A 23494-nucleotide genomic window follows, 5' to 3' on the forward strand; every position below is an offset into this window, starting at 1 on the left:
AGTTGTGACAAGCACAGTTGTATTTGCAAAAACATTGTTTAATCAAATCCACTATGTCGTTTTGTAATTGTTCATTCATATATATTTTAAATAATCCAGTTTTTTTTTTTCGTTTGTGTTTTTTGCAGTGATCCTTACGTCAAACTTTCCCTCTATGTTGCGGATGAAAACCGAGAGCTTGCCTTAGTCCAAACAAAAACTATCAAAAAGGTAAGTCCTGCAGCTGAAACGTGGCGTTGAAGTGTTGGCCTCTCTCAGCAACATTCATTTCCTGCCGCACCTTGGCCACACTTTTACCTCACCGTGTCTTAATGAAGGCTTTGTTCTTTGTGGTGTGAGGTCACAGGACTTAAGGTTGCCAGATACTTTGAAAGTCACCACGCACCCACTATCACCTTTTCCTACAAATCAAGGTAATACTGGGCAGGAGAAACCGCAGGAAGGCACCAGAAGGTGGTGCTTCCTCTTTCTGTTCAGGAGAGTCGAGCGAGACATTCGCTAGGCTCTTCTCCCCCCAGTGGCCTATTTTGGGGGAGGAAATATGTTCACAGCAGGGGGAGCTATTACTTGCTAATTCATAACGGCCATTCAGGTGTTATCTATATTTCAAAGTACTCTTCAAACAGTTTATACTGTACATTTCGAGCACTGCGCAAAGCTGCTAATCAAAAAGTTTGAGTCAAATCTGCTTATCATTTGTCCTCATTCCCAAGGCCAAGTCTGGAAATATACACAAAGGTGAGACTAGTCTGACACTGAATATGATTTTTTTTTTTCTTCTTCTTCTTCTTCTTCCCCTTTCTCCTGGTATTCGAGGTGAGGTACAAGTGAGTGCCAGCAAAACCTTCTGTTGGAGTCGGGCTGCTCAGGCCTCCATGCAGGCAGACATATGTTGCCAGTGGCCACGGTTGCTTTATAGGATATAAATAGCTGACAATGCACTGCTATGTGGAGCAGAAAAAAAAAAAAGAAGAGAAGAAGCATCACTGCTCAGCTCTTCTGTGGGCTTCATGTGTCTTTAAGTGGGACACCTTTGATGGCATCTTTGTTGTTGATGCTAAGGAGTTTGGCTCGTGGCAACATTGCTTTTTCTGTCATACTTTGAGTAATTTTCAATGCACAGAGCCCATCTGAGATGCCATACCTTTGTTATCGAGCTTCGGCCCTTAGCATTTACTAAGTGCTAATGTTTGGCATGCCATTGTGGGCATTCTTATTCTGTTTGTTGAATATGAATTGTGGGTTTTAGATTTTGTATTGCAGTGCAGCAGGTTCATTTGTTAATGTCGTGTCTCAGCAGATGTTTGAACAAAGATGTTATTAAATCACTGCTGTTAAAATGTCTGTATTAATGGGAGCTACTTGTGGAATGCTTCATTGACATTCACGTGTTTAAGGCTTTTCGGCCACCAAAAGAATGTTAATGAGGAGTGTCACATAGGTCCGAGTCCAGTAAAATGTCCGATGTGTGAGGCAGAAGCAGGGAGTATCTCTCTGCTGAGCTGTTCCATCCACAAGGTGGGTGAACAATCCTCATGGCTGTAATCTCAAGACTAATGCCAATTGTCGGAACATGTTGTTTGTGATAAACTTCCTCTCACAACGTAAGAGGATCATTGACGTACGAGTCGGAGACCTAATTTCTCACTCGGTCTCTCTTCTTCTCTCGCTCTCAGTTGGAAAGGTTTCATACATCTGCTCTGTTGTTGCTGCGAGCTAATAAGTTCTCTTTACTGTGCCTGTGACAGTTCTTCTTCAGTGGGCTAACAAAACATATACCTTTTGTGTTTCAGACCCTTAATCCCAAATGGAACGAAGAATTCTACTTCAGAGTGAGTTCAGACTTTCACACTCCTCGCACTTATTAGCGGACTCCCCATTTTCACGATGAAAGTCTACAATCGCACTCGGAGCCCCCACCTCTTCTCCACTGTAATCAGACAGACCATATTACAGTTTACAAGTCTAGCCACACGCGTATGATAAGTCCCCACTGTTTATTTATAAAGGAATTATAGGTCAGTCCAGTGTTGCAGTGATAACACAAACTCACCACCTTTCTGGTCACAGTACTTGTGAATTATTGTGACGCAGATGCAGACGTACTTCAGGAGTTGTCTTGTGAGCTCCATATGGGGTTTATATGTTCTATTACCCATGCCTGGTTTTCTACCTCGATTTCCTTTGTCTTTATCTGTATTCATCCATCTGTGTCTCCCAACATCTCTCAACCTATGTCTGTCTCTTTTTTTCTGGTTTCATCTGTCTCGCTGCTTGTGTCTCTCTCTCTCCCTCCATACATCTGTGTCACTCACTGTCTGTCTCTACCTCTCCGTCTTATCTGTTGAGACTGGCACAGAGCAGACAATTTAAAGATACAATTGTTTGACTTTTATTTAATTTAGGCAGACAATATTTCCATTCCCGATATAATCTGAAGCATCTCCCCCAAATGTTTTCTTCCCAACACAGGTCTGCCCGCAGAACCACAGGCTACTATTTGAGGTGTTTGATGAGAACAGATTGGTAAGATTCATACCTTCTTAATTTTTCACTCTCTTTTCTCCAAATTCCACATTATTCATTTTTTTTTTTTTTTTATAAGTTCAGATTTATTCACCTGCACCGCCTGAAAACCTTCTGTCTGTTTTAATTTACTACGACAAGTTTGTTCCTAAAATTCATGAAATGTGTGATATTGTGTTTCAGTTCATCTTTGGTGACAGTGTCGTTTTCACAAGAGCGTGTTTTTTTTGTTGTTTTTTTTTCCCAGATAAAACATGATGTACCAGAAGCCAAAATGTGATGACTATTATATTGCTGCATTTTCCCTAAAAAGATCTGCAATTATTCTAAAAGACACCATCAATACCCTGGGGAGACCATGTACTGACTTTATCTGCACACATGGGTCCTCACAGTTTTATGTTGGCGAACGCTTCAACGCGACACAGCCAGAGTTAATATCCCAGGATTTCTCTGATAGGCTTCTACATCATAGAACTCTTTCTCCTGCTGGCTTCATTGCTCTGTTTTCCGACTGTTGTCCTCTTACAAATCAGCCTATGGTAAATTGCAGAGACTCTCCTCCTCAGGCAAGATCCCAAGTTTCTTTGACTCGTGAAATTAAACCCGTTAAAGGCTCTCAGTTGCCACGACAACAAGATTAAATGCCTTCACAATGTCAAGTGTGGCACCAATTAAAAAGAGGACAAGGAGATGTGAAGAATCAATTCACGAATTTACTTTTGCGGGTAAACTTTGCTACAGAGAACTGTGTTCAGAGAGGTCAGAGGTTAATGAAGTGGTTATTGACATTATGAAGACAATTAAACGTCTTCCAGGCAATCTTATTTGTTCCTCGTTGTCTGTTGAGTAACTCAGCAATGCTTGTGTTAGCGTATTAGGTCTAATGTTTTAAAGGTAAGACAGTGGCCGTAGACCACCTTATTCATTCCAGATGTGGAGGACTGTCTACAATCTACAAACTGTCTTTTTGTGAGAGCAAGATCTGTAGATTTTCTGATGGTTTTAGTCAACTAAATGAAGAAGGATTTTTAAAGGTAGTCCTAAAATCTGGTACGTGTTTAACTTGACTTTGCGAAGGGGAATCATTCACACTTGGCCCATCACAGAAAGAACGGCTTTAATTTGTTTTTCCTTCAGTAAAGCAGATGACACAAGAGAGAATAGTACCAGCAGCTTTGAGCACAGTCCTTTCCTTATATGTCTGAGGAGGTGCTTTGTGTCTTCCTCAAGGTGCATGCCAAGGCAGCTCCTCCACCATTAGTGAATATTTCTTTGGGGGGCCTGCTCCTTTGTTTGCTTCCATTGAGTTATGGTTTATTTGTCGGATGAGGTTTTTAATGAAGTTGGACTGGGCTTGTGCTGTTGCACTCATGATAGATTCTTTTTTGCTTTTCCTTGCAGTACAATTTGATCGTAACACATGTAATACCTTCTAATGGAGGTGCTTTACAATATGCTGTATATATGTGAGATCTCTTGTGCATTCTAAAGAAAAATAGATCTTAAGTACAGTACAGTGTAGTGTCTTGTTTGAAGCAGGCATGTTATGTCATTTGGCAAGCTGGGCTCGCTGCCATTGGACCACACATTGGCATTTTGTTTCTTTTATACAGTACATTCTCCATAACGTTTCACACACACATTTATTGACTGTGCCTAACATTGCAAGCAGTGTGTCATCACTGACTGTAACTGGCTGCCAAGAAACGATTTCTTTTGTAAAACAGTCTCCTCCTTTTGGTTTCTCAGCTTCCAGTCAGTATCACTCCTTTCCTCGATGCCCTCCTGTTCACAATGCAGACCCTTGACTCTTTTCATTCTGTCCTTTTTCTAATGTGACCCTCCATCAATGGACTGCAGCAGATTGCCTTTGGAGATAGAAAAGTTGACGCACTGTGAGCTAAACCATAGGTTAGAATAGTCATAGAACTTGAAACAAGGCAGCCACTCTTCGACCGAGCAGCTCTGAAATGCCAGATTACGATGGGGGCTTTGTCAGCTCTGTGCATTGAGGCAGACAACACCTCTACTGACTCTGGCTCCAGGGAAAAGAAGCCCAAACCTTTTTTTTTCTCCTCTTCTTCTTCTTCTTCTTCTTATCTGTTGAATCACTTTGCAACAAAGCAATATGACGCTTTCTTTCTTTAAATGTATAGTTTGTTGTATTTAAAATTGATCACTATTTTATCTTCTGCCAAGTGTATTACCTTTTCTATGGCTTTATGCTATATTTGGTTCTGGTTTCATTCAGTACTGCAAACACTGATCACAGCTGAATTATATCTTGGGAGGATTTTACATTTTTTTCTTGGACGCAGATAGTCCTATAAAACCACCAGCCAGTTAAGTGTTTGGCAGTGCATGGGAGACAGTGGATGTCTATTCCTTTTCAAGTAGACATATCTTTCCCCAGAGAGGCCAGAGCTGTTTGCCTTATCAAAGCTGCAATCTGTCAGATATTCTGCTGTTTACTCTGCTGGTGCGAGTTTTTTTTGGTCCATTTTTAGCAACAACTTCCTTATGCTGCTTTATCTGTTTCCAAGTTACACAAAGTAGCATGGCCATGGCAATTTTGATCCAACTTCTGTTAAGCGACATTTAGTGTGTCAGTTGGCAAGAAAAGCTCCACCTTGAGTTGTGTCCAGTGTGCTTCTTGGAACGCAACAATGGATGTTATATTGTGGGTTTGTTTATGGACGTGTTTCCTTTTTATTCTCCGGAGTATTTTGTTTTTTTAGTTTTTTTTTCATTTCTGGGTCGTAATAAGAGTTACAAGGACATTTTTTGGGGGTATGTTTAACAGTCGGCTTATAGCAGACATTTTAATGTCTTAAATCCATCATTAGTTTTTTTTTATATATTTAAACGGATCAACCAAGTAATAAGTAAATGGTTAAATAGTGTAGCTGTATAGTTGATTTTGGGAGAAAAGGTAGAACCCAGATCATATAACTTTTATACACCCAATTTATTTGCTATCATTTTGCAATGTACAAATATCTTCCTTCAAGGATATTAAAAAATGCAAAAAAGACCTGAAAGCAGAGAAATTGAGTTTGGCTGTCATAGACCAACAGTTATTTTTCAGGACTTCTGTAATGTGACTGTATTGATAAAGCAGGTTGTCTCACATGTCACATAATTGTAGCATGAGCCTCTCAATGCCATCAAAAACATATAATGTTAACAGATAATTAAAGTCAAAGCTCTATAACCTTAACATCTACGTCGCTCCAGAAGTCCTTGTGAAATGAGTGTTAATAACTTCCAGCCAGTTGTTTACTGAAGGAAGGTCAATTTGAAGCCAATTAAGCTTAATTGCTGCTGACATTAAATGTTTAGGGAGGTTTTGGCCATTTCCGCTTATTCCGTCTGGTTGGCCACCGAAATTCAGCAACTTCATGTCTAGGAGAGACATGTTCCATGAGAATATCCTGTATTTTCCCCCCAATGATTATCTTAAGATTCCACAGGACAAGAAATAGTCTTACTCATGTTCTCCAATCTGCCTAACTTTTTTAGTTTGTAGAAAATATTGGGAGGCAAATAGTAATGAAAATATTGAAGTTTGAGTTCATAATTATTGATTATTTTAAATATAACTACTAAAACATGAACATCATTAACATTCTCGAAGGCTTTGAAATGCCAAAATCTTCTCAGGAGAGGAACATGCCCACAGACTTGCCTTAAAGGACAGAGCAATATACATCCTTTGTCGTTTCCCAGATTCCTGTGGGGAACCACTCGATGTGTAGGCACCAGGGCAGTCACTACTTGACAGACTCTATATAAATGAGAGGAAGGATGGCAGGGGGAAAAGGCTATGTTGCTGGGGGAGGGAGCAGTTGGCACTTGATGGCAGAACAGGGTTGTAACACAGTTGTGGGGGGGCATGAGTGGTCACGTGATTGACAGACAACCCACTGTCACCTCGGAAACCAGGAGCGCCGGTTGCTCTTATCCAATCATGTCAGGAATGCTGGCTGTCACTTGGCTTAGGCTATTTCTGCTGTCTGTCGCTAGTGCTTGGTAGTGTTCGGAGTTGGTTACTGTGGGATCCTCCTGCTTTATTTTTTGTTTACCCCCCCCCTGAGTATTTTTTCTCTTTTGCCTCCATGGTGACACACTTTAGTGCATAGTGTAAAGTTGTTAACTGTTTGTCTAGTTGCTGTTAGGTTTTTGTGGCTTGATTCCTTTTCTCTGTACAATTTGCTGTGGGAAGGAAAGTTGTGGAAGAGACTCGGAGAGGGTGGGAGGGGGAAAGAGGGAGGGCGAATGGGGGGTGGAAGAGGGGAAAAAAAGGGGGGGGGGGGGGGATCAGTCACTGAGCCAGCCAAAGGAGAAGTTGGCGACATTAGTTAGACTGAGACGGGAGTCAGAGGAGCGAACCGACAGCCAGGCAGAGAGCAAGTGAGAGGGAACGAGAGCTGTGGGACACGGGGTGAAAATGGCACAACGTCTGCGTTTGTACTTTGGCTCGGGCCGCAGCAACACAGCCCCGGAGATACTGGAAGGAGAACCTGAGGAGCAGCAGGGACACAGCGGCGTGGTCATGGAGCCACCTCCGGTATCGAGGCTTCGTCAGGAGATGGCTTCACCGCACAGCCCATCGACACCTTGCTCTTTGCGCTCGGAACCGTCTCTGAAACGCAGCTCTTCCATGTTCATACCCCAGCTCGCTGCCTATGCTGAGCCACGTCCCACTAAGAGCTCGTCCATGCACATCTCTCTTCAGCGCAGCAACGGATCTAGTTATGGAGATTCCAGTGGTCTTGTGGATGATGGCCCACCACCCTGTTATAGTCCTCCGGGACCTGCGCCTGCTTATACGGAGCCACAAATTGAACCGGACTTTCCACCACATCCGCCGCCTCCATACTGCAGCCCAGATTCTTTGAACTCGCAACCTTTTTCCTCAGAACCAAACCTTCCGAAACGTAGAGTGTTTAGCATTGGTTCCAGTAGTCCAACTTTGTTCAACAGAGGTCAACCCGGGATCAGCGTCGGTTCCATCTGCATCAAGAGGAATTCTCCCGATGTTTCTGATGTCCAGCATTTCAGGATTCTTCCTTTTGGCGGTGGTGCCAGCTGGTCTGTCCAGCAGCAGAGTATGGACCCGTCGCCTGGTGTCAATGGTGCTCAGAGACTGATATTTCAGCTCCAGCAAAATCAGAACTTGGATCCGGGCCATGACAGGCAACAGCCGTCAGAGGAACAATGTGGAGACGATGGCTGTAGCAGCCCAAGAAGTTCCCGTCCAACACGTTACCCCAGAATTCGGCTGCAGAGGAGCTCGTCCCATCAGAGGCTGCTCCTAGACAACCAACATCTGAGAACTGGTGCCGACAGCCCGACAATAGAGGAGAACCAAACAGATGAGGAGACGGAGGCAAGAGACACATCGAATGGTTGTACCTTTAAAATCAGTGGGGAAGCACCCAGAAGGCAACCGCGTTTGAAAATTTATTTTACCCCGGGCGGAGGCGGAGATCAGGATGTGAGCTTTGGCGGTGCTTCAACAACAAACAATCCCAAGGTAAATATCATTAGAATAACTTTTGTAGAACTGAAGTATGTTTGTAACATGTTCAGTCAGAAGAGGCTTTTTTTAAATGGCTTTTCCTCAGCTCGAATTTTCATTTCCGGAAATGATTTACGTGTAATAAACATTGAAATGAATGGTGGACTTTAAATTTGAACAGTAGCCAAAGTGTGAGGCATTCAGACTGGTTGTAAATAACATGATCTGGGCCAAATGTGTGTTACCCTTGTCACCAGGTTTCCTTTTAAATTCATAAATTCCACCTTTTATATCACTTAGTTGACTCACTGAGTCCCACTGATGCAGGGAGAGGGTGGCGGCATTCTCGGAACTATGAAGCACAGACAGAGTTGCTGAGCTAAAACACACAGACACACTGGATTTCCTTTCACTTCACAACCACAGGCATTTGAGATTTTACACACATCAGCTAATTCATTTATAAACAAAAAGTAGGGACATACGAAATGGATGAAAGGGTGATTTGTCCCTCCTTACAATTGTTCCCTTCCTTCACAGAAATGTGACTCTCAGATTTTGATAATACCCTTAACCATGGTCGCTGCTCTTTAAGAGTCGGCTGTTTCTATCTTTAGTTTGTTTCGAGTGTGGTTGTTGCTTTTGAGAGCAGGCGGGTGGTGTGTCTTCACTGGTTCTAGGCTGGTATGGATCGATATCCTTGCAGCTGCCATGTGAACAATTGGAAACTAAGATGTGGTTACAGTTTGGTCAGAAATTTTCAGAGATCATCAATATTTAATTCCAAATCATCTTTGTTTTTAATGCCTGAGAGACACAGGCAACACCCAATTGGACTGTGAGACTTTCTAGATAGTGAAGGCAGGTATGCTTATTCTGTACACAGTCATTGTGGTTTAGCTATATTAAAAAGCAAGGTATATGAAATGAAAGAAATAATATAATAATGAAATACAAGAAAAACTGTCAAACACAAAAGGTTGAAATGAAAGTCCCCTGAAATTATGTACATCTTGGAAGCAAGGCGGTCTGCGACTAGTTTTCCGGTTCATAGCCGCAATCACGTGTAATTACCTGGAAATAATAAGTAATTGACTCGAGTATGATCACCCCGAGAAACTTGATTCATGGAGAACATTCTCACGTGACTTTTACGTGTCACAACCTTAGAATTCTTCTTGCTCTACCAGAATATCCCAAATGGTTTGGAGTGATCTCAAGCGGGTACACCCCGTTTCCCAAAGTTTGAAAGACAGCCATGAGGGAACCTTGTTTGTATTCATGCGACTACTGCAAGTGATGCAAAAAAATAAGTCTGTCACATTTTATGAAGAAGGTTATGCCTTTATCGTGTTCATTGCACCTCAGTAGTCATATAATATAATGTATGATCAACAACATGAAATACTAACAATAAATTCTACACCTGTTAATTAAAAAGTGTGCAGGATATGTTTGTACTGTACACTTATTGGCAGGCCGTAACTATTCATCTCTGACTAGAGTGAACATGAAACCGGCTTGTAGCCTTTGAATTGTTGAAAATAATTTGACGTGTTCTCGCTATTTGTTAGCATTATATAGAACATCACGCAATAATTAATTCACAACAATGATATAGCATCATACCTACAGGTCTCTACAAGACATTAAAACAAAAATAAATTATAAATAATATCGGGGGGGGGGGGGGGGAATAAAACACTGTATATTTTAATTTGTCCCACAGTACACCTTCATCTTGAATTTATAACTCGAGTCCACAAAGATGCATTCGAAGTGAATATTCCGACATAAAGGATTTGGGTCTCTTACAAGTCCGACGATGAAAACAACTCAGAATTCAGCACTTAAAGCACACATGCATGTATTTTGCACGCCTTCTCCATTCCCTCGTTTTAGGGCGCATGTCGCGTGACTCCGGGGCTTCCTGTTTCTCATGCAATGAGGAAATCCTCTTATAGACCAACATGACAGGTCTTCCCCAAGTGGCTGCCCTGTAATTCAGTGCCCCTTTTTGTAAGCCCGGCTGAGGATAACACAAGTGTCTATTTGTGTGTGTGTTTTTGTGTGTGTGTGTGTGTGCCAGACAGACTAGCTGCAGACAGCTGTGCCACAGTGCCATGCCCTTGTTTCAGCCCCGGCCTCGACAGCCCTCACTTGCCATTCATAAAGAGCTCTTGCAGGCCACTGGGCTGGCTATATTTACCTGAGCCATGATCGTGGATGGATGTGGGGGGGGTTCTCCTTTTATTTTGGTCCAGTTGCATGTGAGCAGGATTGCGATTGCTATTGTTGTGAAGGACTTTCCTCTGATAGCTCCGATATCTCACAATTGCATGTCATTGTAATTCAAGCGATCCAGTCGTGTCGGTGTGGAGCAGGCGCGACAGCCTTCTCACACCTCGGCGTCAGTTTGGGCTTGTTCCATGTCTTCCTATATCTCTGCTGTCGGTTGTGGCTTTATAACAGATCAACTCGGCTGCAGTCAGCATCACTGATTTGATCTCTGCTGTCTTACAGTTGACAAGGGAAATACAAGTTTTCCCAGATGTCTTCTGTTCTAGCATGTGGAGGAAAATATGCGAGTTGAACAGCATTTTGGTTGGTAAAGCATGAGCAAGTGCTTGTCCTCTGTGGATGAGCTCATATATTTGATCTGAGCTGTGGGTAAAAAAAATCTTCTGAAATCTATGAAAGTTCATGATGTGGTTACCAGGTGTTTTGACGTATAGGTAGCTGACCGGTTATTGTTTTATTATTTTCATTTTCTATGAACAGTCTTTAGTCTGCGTCAAACCTTTCGCTCTGTTTCCCCCAACCTTTCTTCCTATGGCCTTTTCATGGCCCCCTCCCACCCAAAGTGTAACCCAGTCCCGGGGAGGCAGCTGCAGGCTCAGATGTGACCCTTTAATGACTCTGCAATTATATCTCTCTGCATTCAGAAGCCCAAAGCTTAAAATGCTTGTTATGGTTAAGGTCTTTAAAAAAAAAAAAAAAAGGCCTGGTCCTCAGGGAGGATATTTGTCCAATGGCTACTACCTTAGATATACATTAGAAGAGTCTCAGTTGTTGATGTTGTGGTATGGTTTTCAACTCATGATTTAATGCTCTGAGTAGCTGAGTAACTCATCAGTACAAAAAGATTGGTTCAGCAGAGTTTGACAGAGTTTGAAACTTTTATACTCCACTGTGCAGGTGGCTGCTTTTGCTCTCTCGCAGGTCAAATAAAGCTTATGGCTGTTTGAAATTACTCGAGTTGCGCTGGCAGTGAACTAATTGTATAGTTGGTTTGGGAATGAAAGCAGATACTGCTCTCATTTCAGCAGGAGCGGCTTTCGCTTTTCCAGGAAGGAGCGGTTTGCTAATGTGTGTCAGTGTAGGTGGGTGGATGTGTGTGGGGAGTATACACACATCCACAAATGCCTGTTTACGTGCCTGTACATTAATAACTCACAGTGTTCATGTGACTCATTTGTAACCTTTCACCACTGAATTCCAGGTCTGTTAACTATTGGCAGGGAGAGCAGTGCACTCACCTCATCGCTCTGCTCTCACCTTTCCTTTTGATCATCAGAATAAACGAGCGAGGAACAAAACAGGAAGCAGGTTAGCAGTTTCAAAACGACACCAGGGATGCAGCTTACCATCTGTAAAGGAATGTTCATCTCATTTTTTTTTTTTGCATCAACTTCACTTTCGACAAAAACCTACTCATAAGATTTAATAAGGAGGCGAAAAACCTTCTTTTATAAATTCTATAAAAGCCCCTATTTGCTGGCTTAAAGTTTAACCACATTTATTCCTTTGATTTCACTTTTAAATCAAATGCATACGTAGGATTCACCACACGTCACTTGGTATCGTTTTTATAACTGTACGTCTTTCATGATCACTCCATTTTCATGCAGCAGGCCTCTGCAGCTGCCACAACAAATCGAACACTTCTTATGTCATACGTGAGCTCGGAGATTGACTGATGGGAGTTCAGTGGAGAGACACCGTGCAGCTCAGCAGCCTGTAGCGTAGCTCTTATATTGTCAAAGTGTCTTCAACTGACAGCAGTTTATTGTTGATGCTTCGACAAGCCATTAAATCTCCCACAACCCACAGGTGGTTCACCACTCAAACCAGATTACAGTGGAGTAATGCTGTTTTTTTCTTTTTTCTTTCTTTCTTTTCAACCCAGTTTTCCTTTCAGATCAATGCCAACAAGCTGACAGTGTTGTTAGTTTATGCCTTTGTATGTCTAAATGAGTTATGTCCCACACACAGGCGTCCACCAAGAATGGGCTTTTCCATCTGGGACAGGTAATCACTCATCGATCACGGAGACCCTGTGGGCCTCTCCAATCTGAACCGCAAACCTTCCCTGATTCTTCCCTGTTGTCACTTCTGTCCTTCTCACCCTCCATCTATTTGATTTGGCTTTTTTTTCTGGTGGCAATGAATGTTATTTTTTTCCTTGCTGGGTTTTCAGGTTTCTCTCCTATGATGTGATACCAAAGGTCTGTCCATGAATACAAAGCCTTCTGACTGGACATGTGGAAATCTGTGTCAATTGGTAGAAGATAAAAGTGTACCTGGCAAACATACAGTAACACACCCCTGCTTATGTCATTTTATTCCTTAAATTAAATATTGGTTAACATGCTCATACCCATTTGACCGTTTTCTTTCAAACAACCATCTGAGGATGTCGGATTTCCACGTGTTCACAAATCAGGCTTGAGTGTCGTTCTGAAATGAAAAGCTTTCACACACGCATACTTCTAGATATCTCGACACATCAGGTAAATTACGTCAGCATTGTGGTTTTTCCCTTGACTGTCCCTGCTGGAAAATTGTTTGGCTTTCCTCACACATTTGGAAACGGCTGCTTCTAAAATTAACCTACTGAAGGTGACCTTCCTTTTGTTTTTGTTTTGTTTTTTCCCCCCAGACTAGAGATGATTTCCTGGGGCAAGTGGATGTTCCCCTCAGTCATTTACCGGTAAGTTGTGTATGTGGACTGCTTGGACACAGTTTTGAATACTTAGCTGTTTCTTATCTTTAAGTTTGCTGTGCCTGATTAACCTCCATGAAGGTTGGGCAGTGGGTGAGCTTCTCAGTGCCTGTGGTGAGTGTGAGAAAGTGCTCGCCACACAAGTAGAGTTTTGTTGGGATCAAACAGCCCTCTCCTTGTTAGAAATAGAAAGCGGGCTGTCTAGAATGTAAACAGAATGACTGTCCTGAGGGCGGGCTACCCTTCGAGTCCATGGAAAGTGCTACACTTGTCAGATTCACACGCACACACACACACTCACGCACCCATGTGTACTTAAAAGTGTGAAGTGCAGGGAAACAACACCTCTATAATAACAACAACATGAAAGGTCATTGTGGATTGCTTACAGACTTTATGTAAATCAGAGGCTGTCAAAGTGTGGAGTGGGTTTCCCCTTGAGGATGCCTGAGAGTTTCAGGGGGTGCAGCAGCTGTGGAAATTTGGGCATAATACACACATTTGCACACACACACACAGATCCTACAGAATGTGCTTCTGAAGTTGCAACGGCACTTAGCTGAGAAGTGAGCACTTGGTCGTGTTGTGGCTCTCTTTAAGTTGTCTGGGTTAATTATTAATGCCCTGTTTGGGCCCCTGAGGTCCAGAAAATTATTAGCAGATAAAAGCTCCAGCTGAGTCATGCTTGAGAGGTGGATGAGGGAGAGAGTGTTTGACATTGGCTATTAAACAAAGTGGCTGAGAGTGAATAAGTTATTATAGTGCTGATACCGGTGCTTTGATTTGGTAATTTGGGGCATTATGGAGACAGCTAGCAGGAGGACAATTAATAGGAGGACAGTTGCTATGTTACTATGAGGGACAGTTGGTAGGAGGATGGTCAGTAGGGAGACATTTAGTAGAAGGACAGTTCACCTGAGGGCTACACAGACTGTTCTTTTAAAAATGGACAACAAAACACTCCTGATTTGCAGCTCTTATTGCCTTTTATCTCTGTTTTATATGTTGATTTTTATTGCTGTTCTTTGAAGTGTTTTATATTGTTGCTTCAGCTTATATTGTTGTTTATAGCACTTTGGAATTTACAAATGTAAAATACATTACAAATAATAGTTAATAGGAGGACAGTTAACAGAGAGACTGTTAATAGGACACTTGGTAGGAGGACACTTGGTAGGAGGACTGTTTGTGTCTCTTTCATAGTTTACCTACGACACTTGAGTCCTCACTGTTTTCTTTGCGCTAGCTTCTCATAGATCTTGTTTCATTTCTCCTGAATCAGGGCGGCACTGCTGAGTCATTGGAGCTGATCCAATGTTTGCATTGTGGTGAAATCTTAAGCTTTGCTTTTCAGTTTCAGCAACACACTGAATAAAATTGTGCAAGTATTTTATTTATTAGATCTACTTTACCGGTAGTACGTTTGAACAATATCTTAGATGTATATTTGCACTCATTGGTATACATTTCAAATGTATCTGGTGAAACCTTTTGCAATATCAAAATTGGCTTCATAGTATCTTAGAGAACAGTGTGTGATGATTAGGCGGACTGGCTTGGTCCAGTCAACAGAGCAGTGTGAGATTGCTGTGTATTTCCAAAGACCTTTCTGAAGTTCAATATGTAACAGGAGGCACTCAGGATTGCATCATGATCCTCAGATGGCTTCTGCACAGGGTTGCATCCATGCTCCGAGCTGGTGACCCATCTATTTTGCTCGTGTGCAACATTTATGTTTTGCTTGTGTGTTCAATAAAAATCTGTCAACAAACACGTCCTCTTAATTCGCAGACGGAGGACCCGGCCATGGAGCGTCCCTACACATTCAAAGACTTCCTATTGCGGCCTAGAAGGTCAGTTTCTGCAGAATGTGATGGGCAGAGTTTATATTTTGTGAGAAATAAACAAGAAAATAATAACTTCTCAATAGAATCTGTTTACATTCGTAAGTGCAGTATATATTACATATGATGTTTTTATAGACTGTTTATAAAGACTGCTAATTTTGAGCATCCTGGACACCAGGGGCATCAAAGTATCATGTGAAAGATTTGAAAAATTCTGTCGTTCATTGAGTTAAAAATGTATTGAATCAGAGATTGTTGTATGTCTGATATTAATGAATAATGTTTGTAATACATCTGTTTATGGGGGGGGGGGGTGATTTTTTGGAATGTATGCATTTTTCTGTGATAGGAAATTGCAGCCATCATAATTTCAACACATTTCAACAGATGTTCTCATTCCAGTCACAAGTCCAGGGTGAAGGGTTACCTGCGTCTGAAGATGGCCTATCTTCCCAAACAAGGAGGACATGAGGAGGAGGCTGGGGAGATGAGGGAGGAGGCTGAGGTAGAATTACTTTTAGTCTGCTGACTAAACATGACCTAATATACCACTTGACTTAAAAAAAAAAAATATATATATATAATAATGTGAAGCCAAAACCAGATTGTAGTTTAATTTTCCATTTCCAACAAAGACAGCACAGCTTAAAGATTCATAGTGAAAATATAGAGCCTTCTTTGGACACAATAGAAATGTTAGAGCGATATTAGTGTGCGAATAAAGGAAGGATCTGTATTTTCATCCTCTTTGTGAGACTTTGGAAAATAAGTTTACCAGATCCTGGCAACAAGCTGCTTTCCAATCTGTCTGGAAAGACCATTTACATTACAGCCTGTGATTCAGAGAAATAGGAAATTTTTTACTCTTTTAATGTTTATTCTTTCATGTGTATATGTGTTCAACTGTGGATTTCTCGTGACTCCTCGAGCTGACAAAATGTTAGGCAGTATTAGACACTGACAAATTTCACAGATAAGACAACATTTAGCAGCCAGAGTCCAAAAAGACTAAATGCCAAATGGCTAACCATCCCTGACTTTATGTTGTCACTGTCATTATTTATTCAATTTTTTTTGTCATTCAACCTTTAAAATGATTTGTGTTATGCCATCGGTTCTGGTGTCTTTCTTATCATTTTCCTATCATTAAACAAATTTGTCTGAACTATGAGCTTTACCGATGCCCAAACATTAGCTCATTAGCCTGGGATTGTGGTCTGAGATTTCCCAGCCTGCCCAACAGCAGCTTGTCAGACATGAAGAACGGCAAATGTCAACGAAACGGTTTCAAACCACAACACAGCAGTTAGGAAAGTGTGACAAACTGCACCAATATTAAAATCTATCTAAATTAGACAGTTTAACAGACTGGGGCATAGTAGAACCCGCAAGAGTGGGTCTGTTTTATTTATGCCGCTCCTTGTCAGCATGCATTTCTCTCTTTACTGAGTTATCTAGCAGAGCTATCAGTCGTTACCTCATTAACGATGGATTATAGTGCTACAGAACACAATGTTTTCCATAATACACAGATTTCCAAGTACTTTACTCAAGTCAAAGCTTATAGATGGGACATTGTTGCATTGAAGGATTACAATTTGTATTGGCATTACCGGATAAAAATGCAGAAAAACACAAGACCTTAATAGATATTAGGCGATATATATATATTTTTTTTTTAAATATTTTGACATGTATCACTATTAAGTTGATTTAGGTTCAACTTGTCCACAGCAGTCTTACTTTTTCCATGTGCCCTTTCCGGAAACTTATTTGCCCAGCACTGCTCTGGAAGGATACTCATATTTGTCTTGTTAAGTTGCACTGAGATATATTACTTGGGGATTTCTGGCCTGAACTGTGAGTGACTCAAGTTATTTGACCTTACTTGACTGAAACCTGGACTTTGTTCTGCAGGGCTGGGATGAGTCTGCAGACTCAGGCTCTCAGCGACCCCAGCAGCTACTTCCCCCTTTGCCTGCAGGCTGGGAAGAAAAGGTGGACAACCTGGGACGGACGTACTACGTCAACCACAACAACCGCACGACGCAGTGGAAACGACCTTCCAACATGTACTTCTGAGTTCTTTTGTTTTCATCTTGAATAATACAGTTCAACACAGTTTTTTATTTTTTTTTAATTTATTGCACTGTATAAATCTCTGCACTGTAACAAAGACCTAATCTTTATATTATATATTTACTTTTACAAGTCCATAGCATATGTAATTGTCTTCAGCAGATGTTTTTATCTAAAGCAACATCTATCTATGAATCAAGACCAAAACAATCAGTATAAATGCAGTGTGCATGTTCAGGTTGATTAGTAAGTCACAAGTCATTTAAAGAATAGCTTTATTTTTCATTCGTGCACTTTATCTAAAAGATTAACATTTACAAAATCACACTCTATTTACCTGCCGAGTGCCAAGTCAAAGGCTTGAGCAGTCTCGTTATTGCAGGGGAAACGGAATCAAACTTTTAATGTCGCTCTCAGGAAGAAAATCAAAGAGCACATTTTCCAAAATGTCAAATCTTTTCCTCAAAAGAAGATTTCTGGTGAGATGCGAGATTACCTTGATAGACAGCTCGATTAGTAAGGTACTTTTAGATACATGTTCAGAATAGACCCGTGGAAGTAAAAATGGGCATTGGTACATGCCAAAAGAAATTCTTTTGAAATCAGCTAAATTAATTTGGCTGGTTTGAGGCCTCCTCACTTTCATGCTTCAAGTTTTTACTTTATATATGATGCTTTTGGTGCTTTTCATGACTCCACTTCCCCCCCTCACAGGGACGTCATATCAGAGATTGAGAGTGACAATCAGCAGCGTCAAATCCATCAGGAAGCACATCGTGTTTTTCGTTCGCGGCGTCACATCAGTGAAGATTTGGAAAATGAGCATCTGGAACCCAGAGACTTGGACAATGTGAGCGAATATATTGCGAATGTACAGCGTGGTTCGCATCGAGCGACAAGCGTTTCTATAGCAACGATGTTACTAAAATATTATCATTGTGCCCGTGGTTGTGTTTTCTTGTGGGCCCCGTAGTCCTGGGAGCTCATCACCGAGGAGGATCCTATTGACGGTCTGGCCCAGTCTCTGCCCGGTCCGTCCTCCGCCTTGACTCCGCAGCACCCACCAACACCGGTCACCCAGGAATTTTCGGAAGATCTGAACCTGAGGCTGTCTCTCACTCCGGACACTAATGGAGAAGTGCCCGGGCCCAGCTCTGCTCTGGTGAGACTCGATCTCGGTAGTTTTCCATAATTGCAGCCAGAAGCACTGCACATTCAGATGACTTAACGGCGTAGGTGTGGTCAAAGTGAAGTGCAGGCTGGTCCTTTTAGGTAGACGTCAAAAATCACAGGTTGGTAAAACCTTTCTTCTCTCCCTGCTTACCTGGAACAGAGCCACCTGTCAAACAGACTCCGCTCCTCGAGCATGACGGACGGCGTCAGTGATCAGGCCCAGGCTCCTCCTCTCACGGTATATATTTCTCCCCCCCCCCCAGTGTTCCTCCATCTTCTCTTTTATCCCCTCTCCCTTCTCCTTATTTTAGCAGGTTTGTATCGACTCATTTCGCCCCTCTGTGCTGACACGTCTCGGTCTCGTGAATGTTCTGCATATGAAATCACCTTCCTTTGCTCTTCTTTGCATTACCAATTTGCACCTCCTCATACCAGACAGGCGCTGCAGCCTTCTCACCTCTGCTTCGTTTCTCTCCTTCAAATGTACCACTCCCTGTACATTTTTGTCTCTGCAGGGTCGCCACATCACTTCCTACTGTCTTGTACTCTCTGATTCACATTTTCACCGTGTTGGATGTATCGCAGAAACGTTGGCTTCCACATATGCGTGCCATCCTAATAATAATAATCCCAAAGCACACTCTTGATAGCGAATGCGGTTTTCGACAGAATCCCACGCTGTTTCAGATGTCCCCCGTAGAGTCCTGAGTCACACCATGAGTGGAGATTCAGCTCGGGAAAATGTCACACGATCTGAATCAGACTTTTGTCACGTGTCTGAGTCACAGCGCCGAGCTACGGCTACGTCAGGCCAAAGGAAAGTACAGGTGCTGATGTCAGCTACTTCCATGAATGATTCGTTTCTCACTGGCTGGCGGCTAGTTAAGTGGGATATATAAAGTGAATACTTTGCTGTCTATAGCAGGTCCATGGGTTTTGGGTGGGTGTAGTGAGCAGCTGCTGTCAGTCTGTGTAACCGTAAGGTAGCAACTATGTACAAATATTTCTTTTCTCCAGTTAAGTTTTTAGGTATCTGTATTATACTTGCGTTTTTTCCGTAAACTTATTGGTACTTTCTAATCCATACGTTTTACTTTACAAACCTCAAGTAAAATTACATCAATGTAAAGGACTTTGCTGTATTCTATACCATCCACAGTGTGGATAAAATAGTAACACAGTGAATAAGATGTAAATGTACTAACGGGATATGACAGAGTAAACTAAACATGCAATTGTCTTAACATATTTAACACTGACAGTTTTGTTTTTGTAATATTAGTGAGTGTTTTGTTTCTATTTTGTTCCAGGGCTCCAATCTGTTGGCATCTTTTCTGACTGATTTACTTTTATCAAGAGTGTTGCCTCTTTTTTTTTAATCCAGTATGATGTGATGCTGCTGCTGTAGCTTTGTTATTTCCTTTTATGGATCAGCTCAGTATCTCCAATATAAACCACAGGAATAGGCATCAGTTCAGTGAACTGGTGGGAGTGAACCTGATATCATTTATCACTCATCACATTCAGAGCAGCAACACATTCCTCATTTGTGGCCTTAATTAGGAGAAATGTTTGAGGAGGAGAAAAGCAGAATAAGGTCCTTTATTGAGCTGCTTTTGGCTCTTATACATTGAATATCTGTAGTTTTACTTTAACAACCAACTTCTGTCCTCTTGCGTCTGGTGGGGATGTGTTAAAATGGAAAACCTGGTTACAGTATAATGATTCTTTGATTTTTATTGTGTAGGTGGATCGGTGCTGTTTTGTACTAGTCCATGAATGTGTGATTGTTTCTTGGATAAAAGCAGCCTGGAGGTTTGGCCTTTCAGGGCTGGTGCAGCTGCTAAGTGCATATCGGGTTGCTAACTGTTCTCCAGGTTGTGCAGTTAAAAATAAGCAGAACAACACCCAACACCAGGCTGAACTACACTAATGTTGTCATCTTATTTGTGGTACATCCTCTGGAAACAACAGATTTTTTTTTTTTTTTTCGGTATTTGATCACAATGTCTAAGGATGAAACTGCTTTTCTTAACCCGAACACAATAAATCACTTCTCTGCTCTCACGGCTCTGGGACACAGCTCTTCTCTCAGACTCTTAAGCTGAAACAGAAGTTTGTACTCAGGTTGAAATTAAAGATGGTGCATTGGCTGTGGATTAAATTTCTAGTTCAGGGAGAACAGACTGTGTCCAAGAGTTTCAAAGAGCACAGAGCTTTAAAACTTTTTAATCCGTCCCTTGTGTAACCAAGTCATCCAATCACAGCAGCAGCTGCTTGCCCGATGCTTCACTTGTTGTTTTATTTAATTTTTTCCCAATATGCACTGCCTCTGCGGTTTCTCACCATGGCCCAAAATCAAAAAAAGATCTCTCTTTCTGCCACTCCTCACCTCTTTGAGAATGAATTCTTCCCTGAGCACTGAGCCTTTCCTCACTTGACCTGCACTCCTGCACAAATCGTTGTCCCTTTAACCCCCACCCCCCCACCCCGGCTATGAAAACATATTGTGGACTAAAGACCATCTTCCCCTGTTGTTTACCACCAGCAGAGTTCCCAGCCCAGAAGAACAAGAGCTCAAACAGTCTCAGGTGGTGAGGAGTCCATGGTAATACCTCAGTTTATTTACAGTGTAAACCCCGTCAGTCGTACTCACCTTAGTTTCCTCACACCAAGTAGAATGGACCCTGTGTTTGTTTTTCCTCCAATGTTTGAAAACATTTTTTTTGAATTATCTCATACAGATAATTAAACAAAAAATATGTCAGTGTTTTAAGAAGGTCAGTATCGGTTTTCACATTTGGGTTTTCTGACAGCTGATTGATTTTTGTCAAAATAACGTCAGTTGCTAATTGATATCATGCACTCCTTTCTATAAGTGCATCCGAAAAAACTACAATGAAGTTAAATGGGTTGTTTTGTCATTATTTGTATACTCATCATATAAACTAAAATGTCAATCATTGACTTTTTTTTTTAAACAATAATTATGACCTGCAGTTAAAAATATCTGCTCTTATAAAATACTCTAATATGTTGAGAAACTTTATTTTCTCAGCATAGGAGAAATGTCTTATAATATTAAATGTTTTTGCGAGAAAGTTTAAAAGTTTGAGCTCAATTAGTGGAAAGTGAACTTTCACATTGTATTCTAATCTGAGATTAATTTGTGACTTCCTGCGGGGATGGAAGTTTTTCATGGACTTCCTCCACTTTGGAATTCAAATTTTTTGTGAAACATCTTAATTTGTTGAAAGTTTTTTGTGAGGTACCAAAATCGCATTGTTTTCATCAAGGATAAGGTTAATTAGTGTCAAATCATATCCAAGGCAAATATTACACAACTGTCTTGCTAACAACCGAAAATTAATTGTCATACAGATAATTGGTAAACAGATCAGTGATTGGCTGTGAATAAATGATCTCAAACAATGAGAATGTCTATTTCATTTCACTCAAACATATTATTCACTGCTTATTAGATTAAACAATATTTGAGAAAAAACACAATTTGGAGCTAATGAATAAAAAATATGTATTTTTTATGTTTATATATAGATTTGTTTTTAAATATATTAGATTTATTTATGTGTACAAATGTTAAATTGTTAAATTGTTCATTTATCGGCTTATCTTCATTAACTCTGCAATATAGTTCTGTAACCTAAATCAAAAAATGGTTGAACCAAGAAATGCATTGTAAATGTATATTTTGAAATTCAATAAAATAAATATAAATATATTCATGATATTCATCTTATTGGTTACCAATATGATGTTCATTACATTTATTGAATATTATGTCATTGTAACATTTTGTCCCAATCACTACTTGTTCTTTAGATAGGAATTAACTATTCCCATCATTTAGACTAGTACTGGTGTAGATAAACTGTGCTGTGAACTAACCACAATTCTTATGAAAATATATGTTGATCATTGACGATAGACTGTTGCATTGTGAAAGGGAAACATAATTTTTTTGATGTGAAGAAGTGTGGACCTAATGAAGAGACTTATTTTAAGCCTGTTCAGCAGATATCAAAAAGACTAAGTTGATTTTCATTAAACTTGTCAGATTTATTCCAGATCTTATATTGTTTTTAAACAAAATATATTTAAATGTCTTTAAAATGGGCATACATTTCTTAGATACCTTCAGTTTTATCGTGACCTTAGGCCCCCCCAAGACCTTCACAACTTTCACATGGAAGCTAATTTGCTTGTTAGCGGTTATTGACATATACCACAAGTAAGACTTTGTTTCACACACATGACTAGTTGCGCAGCTCTACCACCAAGCGTGGGGGGGTTCCTTCTTCGAGAATGTCGTGCATGTAGAAATCCCACAAGTCACAGTGTTGTTCTAATGTAATAACTTTTTCCAGATTCCAAAATGTTGATGGAAATAGGTTTGGTAATTGTACTTCGCAGTGATGCATAACAGAGTATTTACTACTTATGTCCTTAAGTCCAAGGATGGAGCTTTAACTCGAGGCACCATCAGTGTTTTTAGCTGACTACAATGTGAATGCAAGAGGGGGAAAATAAAATGCATTCCCGTAATCTAGTAATAATGTGTCAAGCGTTTTCTCGCATGTAGTCAATGTACCAGGCAGCAAGAAACTCTTTTAACTTTGCACTCGGTAGTATGTGTTACAAAATAACTAAGTAAATCTGTGGACTCCTTGTTGTTGACTCGTATCTCTGATATTTAAAAAAATGACCGACCATTTTCGTGTTGACTTTTTCAGTAATGTTTTTGGTTCATATTTGACTCTGTAGTAGAAGAAATTATTCACCGTTTTCCGCCTTGATCTGTTGTTTGCGTGTGAAAGTTGAAAAGCTTTTATGTGCTGTTTCTATTCACCATCCCGTGCTGCAAAAATAGAGGGGACGAAATTGTTAATTTCTCATGACTTCATTCTTTACTGAAAAGAGGAATTTCTGTTGACCACTGCAGAATCGTTTTACGGGATTCAAAGATTCCCTCCTGGTCTCTCGCAGCATGTCAGCCTGTACTGATTAGTTGTCTTTTGCTTTGCTCTCTCTCCACACTTGGCCAGTCTCCCTCTGCCACTGCCTACACCTTGACCACCCCTGGCCTGCCCCCTGGATGGGAAGAGAGGAAGGACGCCAAAGGAAGAACTTATTTCGTCAACCATAACAACCGCACAACTACTTGGACTAGGCCAATTGTGCAGGTACAGCAGGTGCGAAGGCTGGCCGTCGGGCTTGCCGGACTCAATGCATGGGACCGGACCTTTACCCGGCTCCTGTCGTGCCCTGTGTGTCGACCTCTTCTTTCCCCCTGTCCTCTTCTTCCCTGTGTTTCCT

The 23494-nt window shown here is 41.1% G+C and overlaps 1 protein-coding gene across 8 annotated transcripts in view; it reads left to right on the forward strand.

Moving 5' to 3' along the window:
- The window catches only part of nedd4l (NEDD4 like E3 ubiquitin protein ligase), a 50823-nt gene that overhangs the window by 9498 nt on the left and 17831 nt on the right, over positions 1-23494 (forward strand). The window contains exons 3-14 of one of the 8 annotated variants that reach the window (XM_080510085.1): positions 129-210; positions 1794-1832; positions 2473-2526; positions 12996-13046; positions 14850-14911; positions 15293-15410; positions 16823-16977; positions 17699-17834; positions 17958-18146; positions 18318-18395; positions 20706-20765; positions 23224-23361. In XM_080510085.1, coding sequence (XP_080366211.1) covers positions 129-210; positions 1794-1832; positions 2473-2526; positions 12996-13046; positions 14850-14911; positions 15293-15410; positions 16823-16977; positions 17699-17834; positions 17958-18146; positions 18318-18395; positions 20706-20765; positions 23224-23361 — 1162 coding nt within the window. Of the gene's footprint in view, positions 1-128; positions 211-1793; positions 1833-2472; positions 2527-6964; positions 8069-12995; positions 13047-14849; positions 14912-15292; positions 15411-16822; positions 16978-17698; positions 17835-17957; positions 18147-18317; positions 18396-20705; positions 20766-23223; positions 23362-23494 lie in introns of those variants that run through there. The other 7 variants (XM_080510086.1, XM_080510079.1, XM_080510080.1 and 4 more) reach the window with 7 other exon arrangements.

This window comes from Blennius ocellaris (assembly GCF_963422515.1).
Source record: "Blennius ocellaris genome assembly, chromosome: 15".
Taxonomy (NCBI): Eukaryota; Metazoa; Chordata; class Actinopteri; order Blenniiformes; family Blenniidae; genus Blennius; species Blennius ocellaris.